The sequence below is a fragment of the Peromyscus leucopus genome, chromosome 19, assembly GCF_004664715.2.
Source record: "Peromyscus leucopus breed LL Stock chromosome 19, UCI_PerLeu_2.1, whole genome shotgun sequence".
In the NCBI taxonomy this organism is placed as follows: Eukaryota; Metazoa; Chordata; class Mammalia; order Rodentia; family Cricetidae; genus Peromyscus; species Peromyscus leucopus.
Window position 1 is genome coordinate 26,090,098 of NC_051079.1, and position 16,250 is coordinate 26,106,347.

A 16,250-nucleotide genomic window follows, 5' to 3' on the forward strand; every position below is an offset into this window, starting at 1 on the left:
TTTAATCCAGCACTCGGAGCAGAGCCAGAGATCTCTGTAGTTCGAGCACCTGGCTACAATGAGTTCCAGGAAAGGCGCAAAGCTACACAGAGAAACCCTGTCTCGAAAAAAAAAAAAAAAAAAAAAAAACCAAAAACTCGGAGCCAGATATCGGGGTAATTCTGAAAGATCAGAGAGATAAAGGAACAAGCCACAGCCACCTCTCACCTCAGCGGAAAGGAAGCCTGAGCTTGTCTCCTCCCACCTTACATTCCTCTCTCTGCCCAGCCATATCGCTTTCTCTCTCCACCTTCCTAGTGCTGGGATTAAATGTGTGTGAGATCCCAAGAGCTAGCATCAAAGGTATGTGTCACCACTGCCTGTCTGTGTTTCCCTTTTAGACTGAAACAATCTTGTGTAGCCCAGGGTGGCCTTGAACTCACAGAGATCCATCCGCCTCTGCCTCCTGAGTACTGGGATTAAAAGGTGTATGCCGCCACTGCCTGGCCTCTATGGCTAATTAGTGGCTTAGCTCCACACTCTGATCTTCAGGCAAGCTTTATTTGTTAAAGCACAAAGTATCACTCTGTGTGTGTGTGTGTGTGTGTGTGTGTGTGTGTGTGTGTGTGTAGGGGGGAGGGTGCATGTTCTTATGGAGACCAGAGGTTGACACTGGTGCCTTCATCTATCACTTTTTTTTTTTTTCCAAGACAGGGTTTCTCTGTATAGCTCTGACTGTCTGGAACTTGTTATCTAGACCCAGCTGTCCTCAGACTTACAGAGATCTGTCTGCCTCTACTTCCCAAGTGCTGGGATTAAAGACGTGTGCCACCATACCTGGTGAAAATATTTTATTTTCACAGAAGTGTGCTGTGGGATGTTCTGTATGTTAAATGTGTTGCTCTGATTGGTTAATAAATAAAATACTGATTGGCCAGTAGCCGGGCAGGAAATATAGGAGGGACAAGGAGAGAGGAGAATTCTGGGAAGTGGAAGGCTGAGGCAGAGAGATGCTGCCAGCAGCCTCCATGACAAGCAAATGTAAGGTACCGGAAGGCCACGAGCCATGTGGCAACTTATAGACTAATAGACATGGTTAAAAAAAAAAAAAAAAAAAAAAAAAAAAAAAAAAAAAAAAAAAAAAAAAAAAAAAAAAAAAAAAAAAAAAAAAAAAAAAAAAAAAAAATGAAAAATAAAGTCTAATAGACATGTTTAATTGATAAGAAAAATAAGAACTAATAACAAAAAAAAAAAGAATTAAGATATAAAGAACAAGATAAAAGAAGCCTGCCACGGCCATACAGTTTGTAAGCAATGTAAGTCTCTGTGTGTTTACTCGGTTGAGTCTGAGTGGCTAGGGGACTGGTGGGTGAGAGAGATTTGTCCTGACCGTGGGCCAGGCAGGACTGGAGAAAACTCCAGCTACAGAAGTGTTAATTGATGAGTGGCTTTTTGGATTCTCTCAATCCAAACAAAGAATCTTCAGACATACATACTGCCTATTGTGTATCCCATTGAGCATTCCCTATATGCCTTGAATCATGCCCCAAATCCAGACCAGGTCACTGGCTTCCCTGATGACCTTCACTAAACATAAACATACACATAATCAAGAGCTGGGAATGGGATCCAAACTCTACTGTTGAGGTTATGAGACTCAGGCAAGTTTCTTTTTTGTTTGTTTGTTTATTTTGCTTTTTTGAGACAGTTTTTCTCTGTGTAACAGTCCTGGCTGTCCTGGAACTCGATTTGCAGACCAGGCTGGGCTCGAATTCTCTGAGATCCGCTTGCCTTTGCTTCCTGAATGCTAGGATTAAAGGTGTGTGACTCCACCACCATCCGACCACTCTGCCTGACTTGGTCAAGTTTCTTGACCTCAGATGTTTGGGCCTCTCTGTCTCTCTGTCTCTGTGTGCGTGCGTGCGTGCGTGCGTGCGTGCGTGCGTGCGTGTGTGTGTGTGTGTGTGTGTGTGTGTGTGTGTGTGCTTGTGGAGGCCAGAGGTTTAGGTCCAATTTGTCTTCTACTGCTCTCCATTTTATTTGTCTAAAACAAGGTCTCTGATTGAACATGGAACTCACCATTTTGGCTAGATTGGTGGGCCCTGAGATCCTCCTGTCTCTGCCTCTATCCCAGGGTTGCCTCACTTACAGATGTTCCAGTTGTCCGGCTAACTCTAGTGATGAGGATCCAAACTCAGGTCTATAGCCGGTCTTTCTCTGGATTGTCAGCTCCAGAATGATGACACAGGGATGTTTTATTCACTATGAAAGCTCGGCCTCAGCTTAGGTGTGTTCCCAACTAGCTCTTAGAACTTAAATTAACCCATTTATATTAATCCACACCTTGCCATGTGGCTCCTTACCTCTCCTCAATACTAGACATCTGACTTCCTCCGTGTCTGGCTGGCAAACCCCCTCTCCTCCTATTCTTTTTCACGAGTTCCTATCTCCCCCTGGAAGTCCTGCCTGTCCGCCCTGCTTAGCTGTTGGCCATTCAGCTCTTTATTAAACCAATCAGAAGGTGCCTTAGGAGGTGAGTCAGGACAGAGACACATCTTCACACAGTGGACAAAAAGATTATCCAGCACAGGTCCCCATGTTGATTCCCTAACCAGGTCCTACTTTAAAAGCCAAGGTGATGGTAGTACAGTGCACGAGGCTGGTTCTCGAAGAGTTAGCAGTGTTGTCAGACGGATGGATGCAGAAGGCAGTTTGGGCAGAGGTAGCTGTCTGAATAGACACTTCAGGCAGGACACAGCTTTGCCTCCATCTCATCTTCTCCACCGGGAGTTCGATGTGAATTTAAGAGGCTATCTTGGGGCCAACATGGTAAAGGGCTTGCCACAAAAGCCTAACGTCTGAGTGAAATCACCAGAAATGACATAAAGGAGAGAACCAACCCCATAATCATGTCCTCTTACTCCACACGTGTGCAATAGCATGCACATACCTCCTCCCCACCAGTTCAGAGGAGGAGGAGGAGGAGGAGAAGCTGCCACTGCCACTGATGCCACCTTGTTGCAAGACAAAGGGGTCAAGACACTGGCTCCATCACCACAGGATGGTACATAATAGGTGCTCAGTAAATGATTGTCCAGGGGCTGGAAGGATACTGGGCTTGTGAGATGGTGGTCTAGGATGCTAAATATCTGTAGACATTTAACTGACTGTTTTGTGGTAGAGATTGTAGACTTGGCTGACTACAAAGGGTAGAAAAAAAATCCAGGGGCACAAAGTTGATGTGTAAAACAGTTTGTGGAGAGATGCTTCCATGGCTAAAAGCATTTGCTCTCAATCTGGGTCGGGTTCATCACCCCTACATGGCAGCTCAAAACCACCTGCAACTCCAGTTCCAGGGGATCTAGCACCCTCTTCTGGCCTCTGTGGGCAATAGACATGTGGTGTACATACATATACACACATGGCCAAAACAGTCATACATATAAAATAAAAATAAGTCTTTAAAAAAAAAGAAGAATCCCCTTTCTTCGTTTGTATTAACACTGAACTTGGGGTCATACAAAGGAGCCGTATTTGCTGTGACCACATTGGGAAGAGGAACAAAAATATACAGTGACCCTCACCCCCCAACACACACTTCCCATCTATCTTCAGGATCCTGAAGTGAGGTTGACGTTTATGTAGAGGGTCAGGGCTATGCATATCTAAGCAGTTCCCCAGTCAAGTGGTCCTGCCTATTGCCATCTGGGCTCCAATCTCCCCAGCAAATGGTCCAACAAGTCTTCAGCACTGCGTGAAATTGCTTTTTCTAGAAGACCAGGTCCTCCCCTGACCAGCATTATTTAACCTTTTTCTTTTCACAGCACGAAATTTCTGAAACTTTTTTCTGGACGGCAAGTTCCTCCTTTACCTCGCCTGAGGAGAGTAGTCATGTGTTTGGCTTTAGGGTTCCTCTCTTCCCAGCATGAGATTTCTGAGAAAATTCCAGTTCCTTGGGGTTCACTATTTCAATAGTCTGAGAGCCAAAATAAGAGACACAAGTGTCTCTTCGAAAGACCTTCATTACTGCCAAAGTGTCATTATGACAGCACTTTGCCTAAGCTAAGTGGCAGCTTCCTAAAACTTAGAGACACCAAGGAAAATTCTTGTGTCCCTAGAATGCTGATTCTCTTGGAGCTGGGAAGGGAGTCTGAGAGGAAAAACAGCAACTGATTATACTGTGACTGAGTGATAGCTGTGAAAGGGTGGGAGAGAGGAAAAACACAAGGAAACACGTGACTCACAAGAGAACAGGGTTAACTTGAGATACTATGAGGAAGAGAGGTCTCTAGATGGGGAAAACCAGAGCCGACCGCTTATAGACTAAGGAAAAAGTAGGAGGAAGCGAAGGAGAATGGGAGCGTCTTAGTTAGCTGTGATAAAACACCATGACCCAAAAGCAACTTGGAAAGAAGAGATTTTATTTCATCTTACACTTCCAGCTGACAACAGTCCATCACTGAGGGCAGGAAGCTAAGGCAGGAACTGAAGTAGGGGCCATGGAATTGTACTGTTTACTGGCTTGCTCCTCATGACTTGCTCAGCCTGCTTTCTTATAGAACCCAGGACTACCAGCCTAGGGTGGTCCCATCCACAATGAGCTGGGTCCTCCCTCATCAATCACTAATGAAGAAGATGTCCTACATGCTTGCCTATCCAGCACAGCAACTTATCATAGAAGAAATAGTTTATTTGGGACTTACAGTTCAGGAGCAGTAAGAATCCATCAGCATGGGTCCATCATAGTGGGGAAGCATGCATGATGAAGTAGGCAGGCATGCATGGGGTGGCAGGAACCGGAGAGCTTATATCTCAAGCTGCAAATATCACGCAGAAAGAGAGAAAGGTGCAAAGCCTGCCTCCAGTGACATATTTTCTTTAGCAAGTCCATACCTCCTAAACCTACTTAAACAGCACCAAACGGAGACTAAATATTTAAATGCACAAGACAATGGGGACATCTCTTTTAAACTAGCACATCATGTTTAACGTGCCATATGTAAAAGGGCCAATGAATGGTCTATTGGTCTGGAATATGTGACATTGGAGTTGGAGTTGAGGGTTTATCGAGAGTCTTGCTATATAGTCCAGGCTGGCCTCAAACTTACAGCACACCTTCTTCCTCAGCCTCATGAGTGTTAGAAACCACATCTGGTCTGGAGTTGGGACCTTGAGGTTGATGTTTGGGAAGGTGCAGGCAATGGGCAGAGTTCCAGGCAGAGGGAACAACCTGTGCCTTAGCTCAGGGGTGAAGAAAACACTGCTCATTCAAGAGACAAACTGAAGGTCCCTGGGATGAGTGAGGTGACGTGCTCTTACAGTCCAGACTAGATGAGAGTTACAGTCACACCATGCATTACTTAGTTGGCCACAATTTGGATTTTGAGTTGTGAGGAACTTTCACCTCACCCATTACCTAGTAGAGTGATGACATTCAAAATTTGTTGAATTATTTTATCTTAAAAAAAAAACAGCAAAAAAAAAAAATTAGCTGGACAGTGGTGGCCCACGCCTTTAATTCCAGCACTCGGGAGTCAGAGGCAAGCAGATCTCTGTGAGTTTGAGGCCAGCCTGGTCTACAAAGGGAGTTCCAGGACTGCCGGAGGCTGGAGCTACACACAAAGAAACCCTGTCTCGAAAAACCAAAAACCAAAACCAAACAAACCAAAAAAAGGGACATGAGGTGATTATAACCCCAATCTCATCCATAAAATGGGAATAATGGTTCTTGTGGATCATCCAGTGGAGCATTATTGTTGTTGCTGTTTATTTGTTTTTGATTTTTCAAGACAGGGTTTCTTTGCGTAGCCCTGGCTGTCCAGGAGCTCACTCTGTGGTCCAGGATGGCCTCGAATTTAGAGATCTGCCTACCTCTGTTGTTGTTTGTTTATTTTTGTTTTTTCAAGAGGATCCCTCTGGATGGTCTGGAACTCGCTATGTGGGCCAGGGTAGCCTCAAACTCACAGAAAATCCCCGCCTCTGCTTCCTGAACGTTGGGATTAAAGGCATGCAAGCCATGGCAGGCAAGATTTATTTTTATGGTATGTGTAGTATGCCTGCATGAGTTTATGTGCATCATATGCTACAGGAAGTGGAGTTACAGGTATCTAGCTGTGAGCTGCCAGAGGCGAGTGCTGGAAATCGAACCCAGGCACTCTGGAAGAATAGTAAATGTTCTTAAAGCCGGCTCTGAAACCCTCAATGGGATGTTATGCTTCAAGCATTTAGGAAGTGCCTGTCCATCAGTGGAAGCCGAGTGAAACCGGCTGTTATACCGAGCGTGGATGGCACGGGAGTAAGTTGTGTTTGCTGAGCGGAGGGTGACACACCGCGGACGGAGGGCTAGACCTCTTTCCTGAGCTGCAGTGCAGACAACAGAAGCTGAGCGACAGCTACGGAACTCCACCTTGACCACGCCCCTTCGCGTCATCGCACCGCCCTTGCCCCGCCCTCACGCACGGAGGCCCGCCCCTCACGTACAGCCCCGCCCCTCACCCCCGTCACAGTGTGTATTCCGTTGGCCTTTGCGTTCTACTTGGCGCCGGCGCGGGTCTAGCTTTCCCCGACCGAGCTGTTGCTGCTGAGCTCTTGAATTTCCCTCCGTTGTACGATGTGGAGCCGGCGGCAAAGCCGTCTAAAGACTCTGGCGTGCGGAGTGGAGGAGCTGCGGTGCCGCCGGCGGGAGCGGGAGGCAGGTGCGAACGGATGAGGGAGCTGTGGGGGAGAGGGCGGGGGGAAGTGGATGTTGCTTTGGGAGTCGGGAAAGGAGACCCCTAGCTCTGAGTCGAGTGTCTGCTGCCTGGCTTCCTCTCCTTAACTGAGCCTTTCCTCTGCCCCCAGCCCTGCGGAAGGCGCGGAGGGAGCAGCAGTTGGTCAGCAAGAGGCTGCTAAGGGAGGATGCTCCGGAAGAAGCCGGAGGTCAGAGTGCAGCCGTGCTCCTTGGGGAAGCCGAGGTGAGCGAGCGGGATGACCCAGAACTGAATGCCAGCTACTGGATCCGCTGGATCAAGCCGGAGGCAGAATTAATTACCCTGTACAGTTCACTGTCCCTCGTCTTTCCATCAGTCCATCATCAAATCAAATGTCTGCTTTTTTTTTAAAACCTGATAAAGATTTCCGGAGTCTACATGCCTCTCTTTCACAGGAGTCTCCACCATCCAGATACTACAGTATCTTTCTAAAAGGGTCTGCATTTGCCACCCTGATTCGTGTTTTTAGAAACACAAACCAACATCCTCCCAGTGACCTACTAAACTGCTCATAGTCTAACCTCTTACTGACTTAACAGTTACTCAGTCCAACCACTGTCATTTTCAGTTCCTGGAACATATACCAGCTGCTTTCCGGTCTCAGGGGCTTTGCTTTTACTACATCCGAAGTTTGTTTTGTTTTCTTAGTGTCACAAACTGGCAACCCTCCTGCCATTGCTCAGGTACTAGAATTATTGGTATGCACCACCACATCCAGCTCGCCAAACTCGACTTAACTAGACCCCGTTCTGTCTTCAGTTAGAAACTCAGGAGCAGTCTGTAGCCCTCAGTAGAGTGTTTGCCTCGTGTGCTTCAGGCCCTAGATTCAGACCCCCGAAATGAAGGGATGGTGGTGACATGAGGCAGGTGTGGTGTGTCCCCACCTGTAATCCCAACACTTAGGGAGTTGAGGCAGAAGGAACCTGAGTTTGTTGTCAATTTCAGCTGCATACCAAGACCCTGTAAAAAAGGAAAATAAAAAATGCAGACACCTGCACAATATCTGGAATAAAGCTGTCATTGCTTTTTTTTGTTTGTTTGTTTTTGTTTGACAGGGTGTCTTGTATCCCAGGCTATACTCAAACTCTTAAGCTGAGGATGACCTTGAACCTTGACCCTCTTGCCTCCACATCCTAAGTGCTGGGCTTATAGTTGTTCACCACCACACCTGGTTTATGGGGTGCTGGGAATCTAAATGCAGGAATTTGAATGAGCTGGGCAAGCCTTTACAAACTGCGCTTCATCCTCAGCACAGATTTACTGAATGAGTAAATAAAAGTGTCTATGCATTTAGCAGGCATTGCTTATGTCTTGTTTTAGTAGTATCTGTGTTTATATATTACTTCTACAGAACAGTTGCTCCTAAGGTATGACACTTATTCATTGTATGTGTCCCTTATGCCACGACATTGAGCATTGAGGCACACAAAGACTGACAAGATAGAGTTCAAAGTGTTCAAAGGCGGGGCTGGAGAGATGTCTCAGTTGTTTAGAAAACTGGATGCCCTTGAAGAGGACCCAGGTTCGATTCCTAGCACCCACATAATGGCTCACAGCTGCCTGGAACTCCTGTTCTAGGAGATCTGATGCCCTCCTCTGACCTCCACAGGGACCAGGCACACACATGGTAAACAGACATACATGCAAAGCAAAACATTCATATGATAAAAGTAAAATAAAAAGATATAACAATAATAATAATAATAATAATAAGTGTTCAAAGACCAATGAAGGAAACAGATTTCCTACCATTTTTATTACGGGCGGCAACATGAGGCACAAAGAGAAACTCATAAGTTTGTTGGGGGAAGCCAGAAGGTGTTAACTTCCCCGAGGCCATAAAGACCTGGGAGTCTGGAGTGTATTAGGCAGAGGTGATAGATGTGCAAAATCTTGGAAGTGTTAAACATGTTATTGTAGGAGTTGCTGGAGTGTAGTTTGCTTGGGAGGATAGCTGGAGGGAGGGAGGTTTGCCAGGTGGAGGGGTTTAATATTCTAGAAATAGCCCTGTAAGAAGGCAGAGTAAGCTGGGCGATGGTGGGGTACATCTTGAGTTCAAGGCCAGCTTGGTCTACAGATTGAGTTCCAGGACAGCCAAGGCCACACAGAAAACCAGTCATGAAAAACCAAACCAAACAAACAAGGCAGAGAAGATATCATTCTTATTATTTCAGATGAGGAAGGAGTTTCAGATTCTTTGGAAGTTAGCAGCAGGGCTAACCTGCCTGTCTAACCTGCCAAAAAGGTTTCTTCGTGTAGTTTTGGTTCCTGTCCTGGATCTCACTCTGTAGACCAGGCTGGCCTCGAACTCACAGAAATTCCCCCAGCTCTGCCTCCTGAGTGCTGAGATTAAAGGCGTGTGCCACCACTGCCCAAGCTGTTTTTTTTTTTTTTTTTTTGAATAGGAAATAGGGTCTCTCTCTATAGCTCCAGCTGTCCTGGAACTGTGTAGACGAGTCTGGCCTCAAACATGATAAGCTCTGCCTGCCTTTGCTGAGATTGAAGGCTTGTGCCACCACACCAGGCCATATTGTTACCAGTAACAAGTTCTGAGTAGAGATATTGTCGTGGTATTGAAGATGTCACAGATGAAGCTGATAGACAGACTTAGGACTTGCTTCATGGCAATTACATGTCCTCCTTTCCGTGTTTGGGGATTCAGGTACAGCAGTTCCTTCGGCTCGCCCAACGGGGAACAGATGAGAAAGAGAGGGAGAAGGCTCTGGTCAGCCTTCGTCGAGGCTTGCAGCACCCTGAAACCCAGCAAACCTTTATCAGGTCAGTGTGGGTGGTGTGAGTGGTTGGGCTGGGCTTTCCAGGGACAAGAGAGAATGGAGGGGATAGACCACAGGCTTAGTAGGTTCTGGTGTCGTTCATGTAGGCTGGAGGGCAGCATGCGGACCCTTGTGGGGCTCCTGACCAGCAACCGCGCCCTGTTGCAGCTTGAGGCGGCTCGCTGCCTCCATGAGCTCTCTCATTCTGAGCAACCTGCAGTGGCTGAGGCCTGCCTGCCAGCCACTTCCTACCTCCTCACCTACCTCTCTGCTCACAGCTCAGACTTCATAGTAAGGCCTGTCCCTTTTAACCTTGCTCTGTGCTTAGAGTTTATATATGCTTTTGGGGCCAGCTCGAGCTGGCAGGTACAGGAAAAGAAAAAGCGGGGCACGTACCCGCCATTTCTCCTTTCTTGTGAGCTTCAAGGACAGGGTCATGCCGTCCTTCTCGCTGGTGTGAGATGAGCCCAGCCCACTGCTTTTGTCGCCTGCTCTCAGGAGCTGTGTCTGTATACACTGGGGAACCTTATCGTGGAGAGCGAGGCTGTGAGAAAGCAGCTCCTGGCACAGGGCGTTGTTCCAGCCTTGGCTGCCTGCATCCAGGTGAGTGCTTCCTTGGTGTCTCCCTAGCAAGCCTCCCCTAGCTCCTCTCCACATGTTCCGCTGGCTTAGCAAGGGAGCTCCACCCTCTGCCCTGGTCAAAGGGGTTAAAGTCTTCTGGGTCCTTAGGACCTGTTTTCCAGTCAGATTCCCTACCCTGTCTGTTTCTAGTCCCCCCATGTGGCTGTGCTGGAAGCCCTTGGATATGCCTTGTCCCAGCTTCTGCAGGCTAAGGAAGCCCCGGAGAAGATCATTCCGTGAGTAAAATGATGTCTTCAGAGACCTGGCCATGGTTGACCCTCTTGGTGGTGTAGCCCATGGTGCCTGATCAGATCTGATTTCCACAGTTTCAACTCTCTGTGTCTGGCTAGAGAGAACTTGGGGGTTTGGATACTTTCTTGCTCTAAGTGTTTGAGAGGAGCCATTGGTCTCCCCATGGTTCCTGCTCACAGCCTGCTTCTGCTGGCAGCTCTCTTCTGGACTCCAGTCTTCCCCAGCACATGCTACGACTCATGCAGCCAGGCCCGAAGCTGAACCTTGGGGTTGCTGTGGAGTTTGCCTGGTGCCTTCACTACATCATTTGCAGGTAACAGGCCAACTGGGAAAATGTCTTTCCTGGTGCTTCCTACATATGACTTCAGTCTTTGGACTGAATTTAGTTTTTAGAATTGCTTTGGTGAGTTTTCATCCCTCTGGTGCTTTCTTTTGCTCAGGAAACCCACGGACCTTAGTTGTTTTGTAGCTTAAACATAGACTTGATAGTGATTGCTTGCTATCTGTTGCCCAGCCAGGTCAACAATGCTATGCTTCTCACCCTTGGGGCTCTGCCCACATTGGCAATGCTGCTGTTGGACTTGGCTGGGGCTGTCCAGAGAATGGATGATGAGGGACTAGAGCTAGTAAGTAAAAAGATCTGTGAGCCTTTCTTCCATGCTGCCCTTTTGTGTCTGCTGCCTCTTCCCGCTTCCACCACACTCAACCTGTCTTTGCAGCTTGCTTGCCCTGTGCTTCGCTGCCTAAGCAACCTGTTAACGGAAGTACCAGTGGAGGCCACGGGCGAGCAAATGGAGCTCAGAGACGAGCGAGTTGTGGCAGCCTTATTTATCCTTCTCCAGTTCTTCCTTCAGAAACAGCCCACCTTGCTGCCCGAGGGCCTCTGGCTCCTCAACAACCTCACTGGTATGTTGTTAGAATCTGCACAGGCCTGGTCTTTTATCATCATTAAAATATTTATTAAAACCAAAGGAGGGGGGTAGATTTATTAGGAAGCAAAGTACAGATTAGAGGGAAAAGAAGAGAAAAGGGGGGCTGGGCAAGGCAATTCAAATGCTGTAGGAGGAGCCCACACCTTTTGCCTACCCTGTCAGTGAAGGTCTCCCATCTTATAAGCATCTTGCAGGGGTCCTGAGCCCCTGAAAGGACTCCTTTGGAGGAAGACCATACCTCCATCTACCCATGGCTGTCAGGCAATCTTTCCCTCCTCACCTTCCCAATAAATTGCCTGGGTCTTAGTTCCTTCAGGATAAAATAAAAGCAATCTGAGGGATCCCTACCTCATGCTCAGGGTTACCTGCCCTACACCTCTTCCTCTTTTCCAACCTTAGCTTGTTCCCTAGAATTTCCAGAGATGCTCAGTAAACAAATAATACTCCATCAAAACTTCGGTCAGAAAAATCTTCCAGATGAAGTGCTCTCACTTCTTGCCGACCCACCCAGCCAAGGGTCTCCTCTTCTGAGCTAGTCATTCTGAAAATTCTGGGACAGGTGGAACCCTAGGCCTCATGGGGTTCCTGGAACTAGGAGACTGAAAAATGTAGTAAGAGCTCCCCCATGTGGACACACAGTTTCTTGCTCATCTGTAGAAACACACATACATAAATGTATCCCCTTAACTTCCTAGTGTGTGTTCATATGCTGAGTTCTGGGAGCCATGTATATACATGTTACAATCACAAAACTCTTTCATGGCATGCTTAGCCTCTTGGTAGCTAGACCTCAGAGCTTGAAACTACTGGAGACAGGAAGTAGGAATAAACTTTTCTAATTCAGCTGGGAGAAGAACCAAGGGCAGAGGACTTCAGCGACAGGATGGGTATCTTGGGAGGAGAGGCTGTCCCCATCACACCTCACTAGAGGTTTGGGGATGTCGGGTCTTCTAAGTTGTAGTAAGGAAGTATCTGATACTGTCATCCTCCTGGGGGCCAAATTTGTAGTCAGGGGACTTGTGGGATGGAGTGGAAGCTCAAGGAAGATGCTAAAGTCCTCTTGCACATGGCACATGCTCCAGGGACAGGTTGGCAACCATCACAGTGGACATGTTTCTTGTCCTTGAAGGCCCATTGTCACCCGTTTGGACAACAGCAACACTAACCTCAAAGCGAGCAGGATCTGGTCCTTTAGATGCAGAGGGTAGTTCCTCATGGCCTAGGCTGTAGCAGACTGGACTGTGAGGGTAGCAGTTCAGAACTACAGGTACTTCATATGACATTTTCCTTTTCAGCAAACAGTCCCACTTTTTGTACCTCCTTGCTTTCTCTGGATCTGATCGAGCCCCTCTTGCAGCTGTTGCCACTATCAAATGTGATAAGTGTGCTGGTATGTACTGGTATATATCAAAATTTGGGTCCATGAACTGTTGGTCAAAGCAAATAGAAGAGTAGACCTGGGCTCTCTAAGTACCCTTAACTGAGAGCTGGTAGGCGGTGTGGTTTGGTTTCAGAGCTAATACAGTCTAGATGTAACCTTTTTTTTTGTAATAATTTATTCTTATGTGCACTGGTGTTTTGCATGTATGTCTGTGTGAGGCTGTCAGATCTTGCGATAGTTATGTATTGAACTGTCCTGAGACAATTTTTAATGTTAGCTGCTATGTAGTGTAGGTGCTAGGAGAGTTCTGAACCTTTGGGGTCCTCTGGAGGAGCAGTCAGTTCTCTTAACTGTTGGAGAGCCATCTCTCCATCCCCCTAGGTGTGGTGTAAGTCTTTAAGCTAGACTACTGCTTATGGGCCTTGGGTAAATCAGCCATTGGAAGCTTCAACCTCTTCACTTACAAGTGGGTACTATCAGAGGTGGTTGTGGGAATTACATATAAAAGAGTTTGTAATAGTACCTGGACACATAGTCAGCCTTGCTTATACTATCATAATTCTTGGTTTTCATCATTTTTTTTTTGGGGGGGTGTCCTTGTGTTTACAGGTGCTTACAGTTCTGTGCAATGTTGTAGAAAAGGGTCCAGCTTACTGCCAGCGGTTGTGGCCAGGGCCCTTGCTCTCCTGTTTGCTCAAAACACTGGTTCTCTCGGACACTGAAGTAGTAGGCCAGAGTCTGGAGTTGCTGCAGCTGCTATTCCTGTATCAGCCGGAGGTGGGTGTGGTTTCCAGTCCCTTGATTAGAAGTTACTCATCTCACCATGGTGCCCGTCTCTATATTTGTTTCTCTGGCAAGGCTAGCCTGTGTGGGCTGAAGGTCAGAACCTTCATCTTGTTAGGAATGTACTGTCTAAGAAGTGGGCTGACCCATGAACTATAGGAGTTGGGCTTTAGGATCTAAATGTTGGTTCTTCTGTATCCTCAGGCTGCCCAGGCCTTCCTGCAGCAATCAGGGCTGCAGGCCCTAGAAAGGCATCAGGAGGAAGCCCAGCTTCAGGATAGGATACTTGCTCTCCAGCAGACAGCTATTCGTGGATGACCTGGCTGCTTAATGTCACTCCCTAGCCCCTGTGGTCTATTTATCCCAGGGTCCCCTATTGTGTTTTAGGAGTGTTGGCTTTTTATGTACCTGAGGATGGTCTTGAACTTGAGATTGTCTTGTTTCACTGTCTTAAGTTGGTTAATGACATGTGACACCACAGCTGGCAGCTGGTGGTTTTTGATGAGAAATAAAATTGTATTTTTATGTAAAACTGTTTTGGCTCAGTGTTTGCACAGTAAGGGGGAGAAGGGAATAAGGACGAGAACATTCTGAAGCAGCACTGTACATAGTTACGCTTTATAAGGAACCGAAGAACACATTTCCCCACACTGTATCCAGTCTAGTAGAGCCCAGGTTCTGGTGCTCTTGCTCACAGTCCTCAGTGGAGACAATTCAGGCTTTGCCACTCAGCACATTCTCCAGGGCTCTGGATACCTCTTCAGCACTCAGGTTGTTCAGAGACACATTCTTCTCTTGGCCAAAAGCTGAGGAAAGGTGATTAAATGAATAGCCTATATAATGGACCATAAATCATAAAGGGTCTTTATTTCAAAGTTGTTAGGATAAGAAAGGAAAGAGATATGGCTTGTGGAACATAGGGCTTCATGCCTACATAGTTCCAGGCTGGCTATATTATGCAACCCTGCCTTAAAAAAAAGTAGTTTTGCTGTGCTTAGCATTAATCCAGTGAGTCTATTTGGGAATCCCAGGTCCTACTAGAATTTTATCTGGGAAGAAAGGTGTCTGAGTGATAAGGTCACTGTAGGCATTAACTACCAAGCAGGGGTCTATCCTTACCTGATTGTCCATTTTTGGCTGGCCATAGTCCACTTAAATATGTGGCACTATGCACATGCAGTATTACACACTAAAGTTACTCTTGACTAGGTCCCTCTGTGTGCTTTAGGAGGAACCTGTTTAATATTATAGTGTATAGGAGTCTTTGGTTACAACCAATCTGTAGTAGGATATGACTCCACTCCCACGTAGTCCTTTGGCATGGTTGGAATGATTAAAATTTAATGTATTACCTACCTACTATCTTTTGGTCAACATGTTAAGAAAATATCAGATTGTAATAAATAGGACTAGTGTAATGTAATAGGTAATGTTATTACTGGTCAGGGAATGCCTTACTCTTGGTACTGACAATCAAACCCGGGGCTTCTCATATGAAAGGTAATCACCGGCTTTCTTTGTACCTTTAAAATTTTGAGACAAGATTTCACTAAATTTCCCAGTCAGGGTTTGAATTCACTATAGCCTCAGACAGGCCTTGAGTTCATGATCCTCCTGCCTCTGCCTGGGAGGATCTGTAGCTGGGATTTATAGGCTGGCTCAGGAATGTCTTTTTTGAGACAGTAATATAAACGGTTAGATGCAATTAACAACCTGGATGATGGGAGCCAACCATATTATCAGTACTCTATAAGGAAGGGGCACACAACGTACGTAAAAGCTCAACCCTGTTCTATTCTTGCTGCATAATTTTAGGCAGATTCTATGTTTGGTTAAGTTTTCTAATATCTACTAAAGACAAGCACCCACTCACAATAACCACGCAAGAAAAGCTCCCATTTACAAGATTAATGAAGACTACTGGGAATGAGGAAAGTACACAGCACAAGCCCTAGGCAAGAAATGCTCAACATTACTGAAATTCTCCGTCTCTGAATTTGCACTGGCTAAGGTGTAATTCGGGAGGGCCGACATTGTCATGGAGGAGCATGTTTTTTTTTTTTTTTTTTTTAACCTGAAGTTCACTCTGAACTGCAAGAACTACTGGTTCTTATTCAAGACCCGGCCAGGCTCCATATGTATGTTGCCAGGAATACAGGAATAAAAAAGCATCACACAACTAGGCAAATGTGAATTTCCTCATCCGCGGAAGTTCGAGTTTTGGTCTTCTGTCCCATTTTTCTTTTGACGTTGGGAGGCCCCTTCTGTGCTAACCCATATTCTGCGACCCGGGTCCCTGCCTCCGGCGACCAGTACTCACCGTAGCGGGCCCAGAGCTTGGGCTGCACCTCCGAACATTCGCGGATTAGAATGGGCAGGCCGGGGTGCGCCTTCTTCAGCTCCACATAACGTTGGTGGATGAAATTCCTGCAGGGTGGGAGAGACCGCCGCTAGCGCTAAGGGCACGCACCCCTCCCCCCACCCCGAAGGTCAAGGTCACAACTCCAGGTTCCGAAGCCCACCCGCCTCCCCACGCTACGCCTCACCTCACACCCTGGCTGCCCGGCGAACGCTGGCATAAGTGGATGCGAATCTCCCGCAGCGCCAGCTTGCTACCGACCGCCCGGCTAGCAGCGGCGGCCGCCATCTTTGCCAGCAAAGGAGCGCCCAATCACGACTTCGCAGCCGCCTCGATCGGACCAATAGCGGGCCCCCTCTAGTCTCCGCCACCGATTGGATGACGAAGGGAGGGGCGGGATAAGTCTCGGCCAATGACACG

At 47.1% G+C, this 16,250-nt stretch overlaps 2 protein-coding genes across 3 annotated transcripts; one reads left to right on the forward strand and one right to left on the reverse strand.

Annotated features, from left to right (window-relative positions):
- The first annotated feature begins 6,454 nt into the window (after positions 1-6,454).
- On the forward strand, positions 6,455-14,003 carry Tmco6 (transmembrane and coiled-coil domains 6). Of its 2 annotated transcripts, none has more exons than XM_037197089.1 (12): positions 6,455-6,674; positions 6,820-6,932; positions 9,391-9,506; positions 9,589-9,793; positions 10,001-10,105; positions 10,274-10,359; positions 10,572-10,688; positions 10,890-11,001; positions 11,095-11,281; positions 12,603-12,697; positions 13,298-13,465; positions 13,676-14,003. In XM_037197089.1, exons 1-12 carry the CDS (start codon positions 6,590-6,592, stop codon positions 13,787-13,789), a joined length of 1,503 nt encoding a protein of 500 aa, XP_037052984.1. In that variant the 5' UTR covers positions 6,455-6,589; the 3' UTR covers positions 13,790-14,003. The 2 variants fall into 2 exon arrangements, with proteins under 2 accessions (XP_037052984.1, XP_028742564.1); XM_028886731.2 differs by having other exon boundaries at positions 9,610-9,793.
- Positions 14,004-14,070: 67 nt separating this feature from the next.
- Positions 14,071-16,179, reverse strand: Ndufa2 (NADH:ubiquinone oxidoreductase subunit A2). Its single transcript, XM_028886732.1, has 3 exons — positions 16,018-16,179; positions 15,792-15,898; positions 14,071-14,277 (listed from the first exon to the last, which is right to left on the reverse strand). The coding sequence occupies exons 1-3, from the start codon at positions 16,116-16,118 to the stop codon at positions 14,186-14,188; spliced, it is 300 nt and encodes a 99-aa protein (XP_028742565.1). The 5' UTR covers positions 16,119-16,179; the 3' UTR covers positions 14,071-14,185.
- Positions 16,180-16,250: the final 71 nt, after the last annotated feature.

Bases quoted from the DNA above. Each gene is read 5' to 3' on its own strand.
- Ndufa2 (XM_028886732.1), bottom strand. From the start codon at position 16,118: ATGGCGGCCGCCGCTGCTAGCCGGGCGGTCGGTAGCAAGCTGGCGCTG. The intron at 15,899-16,017 runs GTGAGGCGTAGC...CCCACCCTGCAG, and splicing joins CCGGGCAGCCAGGGTGTGAG to GAATTTCATCCACCAACGTT. The intron at 14,278-15,791 runs GTGAGTACTGGT...ACCTTTCCTCAG, and splicing joins CAAGCTCTGGGCCCGCTACG to CTTTTGGCCAAGAGAAGAAT.
- Tmco6 (XM_037197089.1), top strand. From the start codon at position 6,590: ATGTGGAGCCGGCGGCAAAGCCGTCTAAAGACTCTGGCGTGCGGAGTG. The intron at 10,106-10,273 runs GTGAGTGCTTCC...GTCTGTTTCTAG, and splicing joins CCTTGGCTGCCTGCATCCAG to TCCCCCCATGTGGCTGTGCT. The intron at 11,282-12,602 runs GTATGTTGTTAG...TTTCCTTTTCAG, and splicing joins GCTCCTCAACAACCTCACTG to CAAACAGTCCCACTTTTTGT.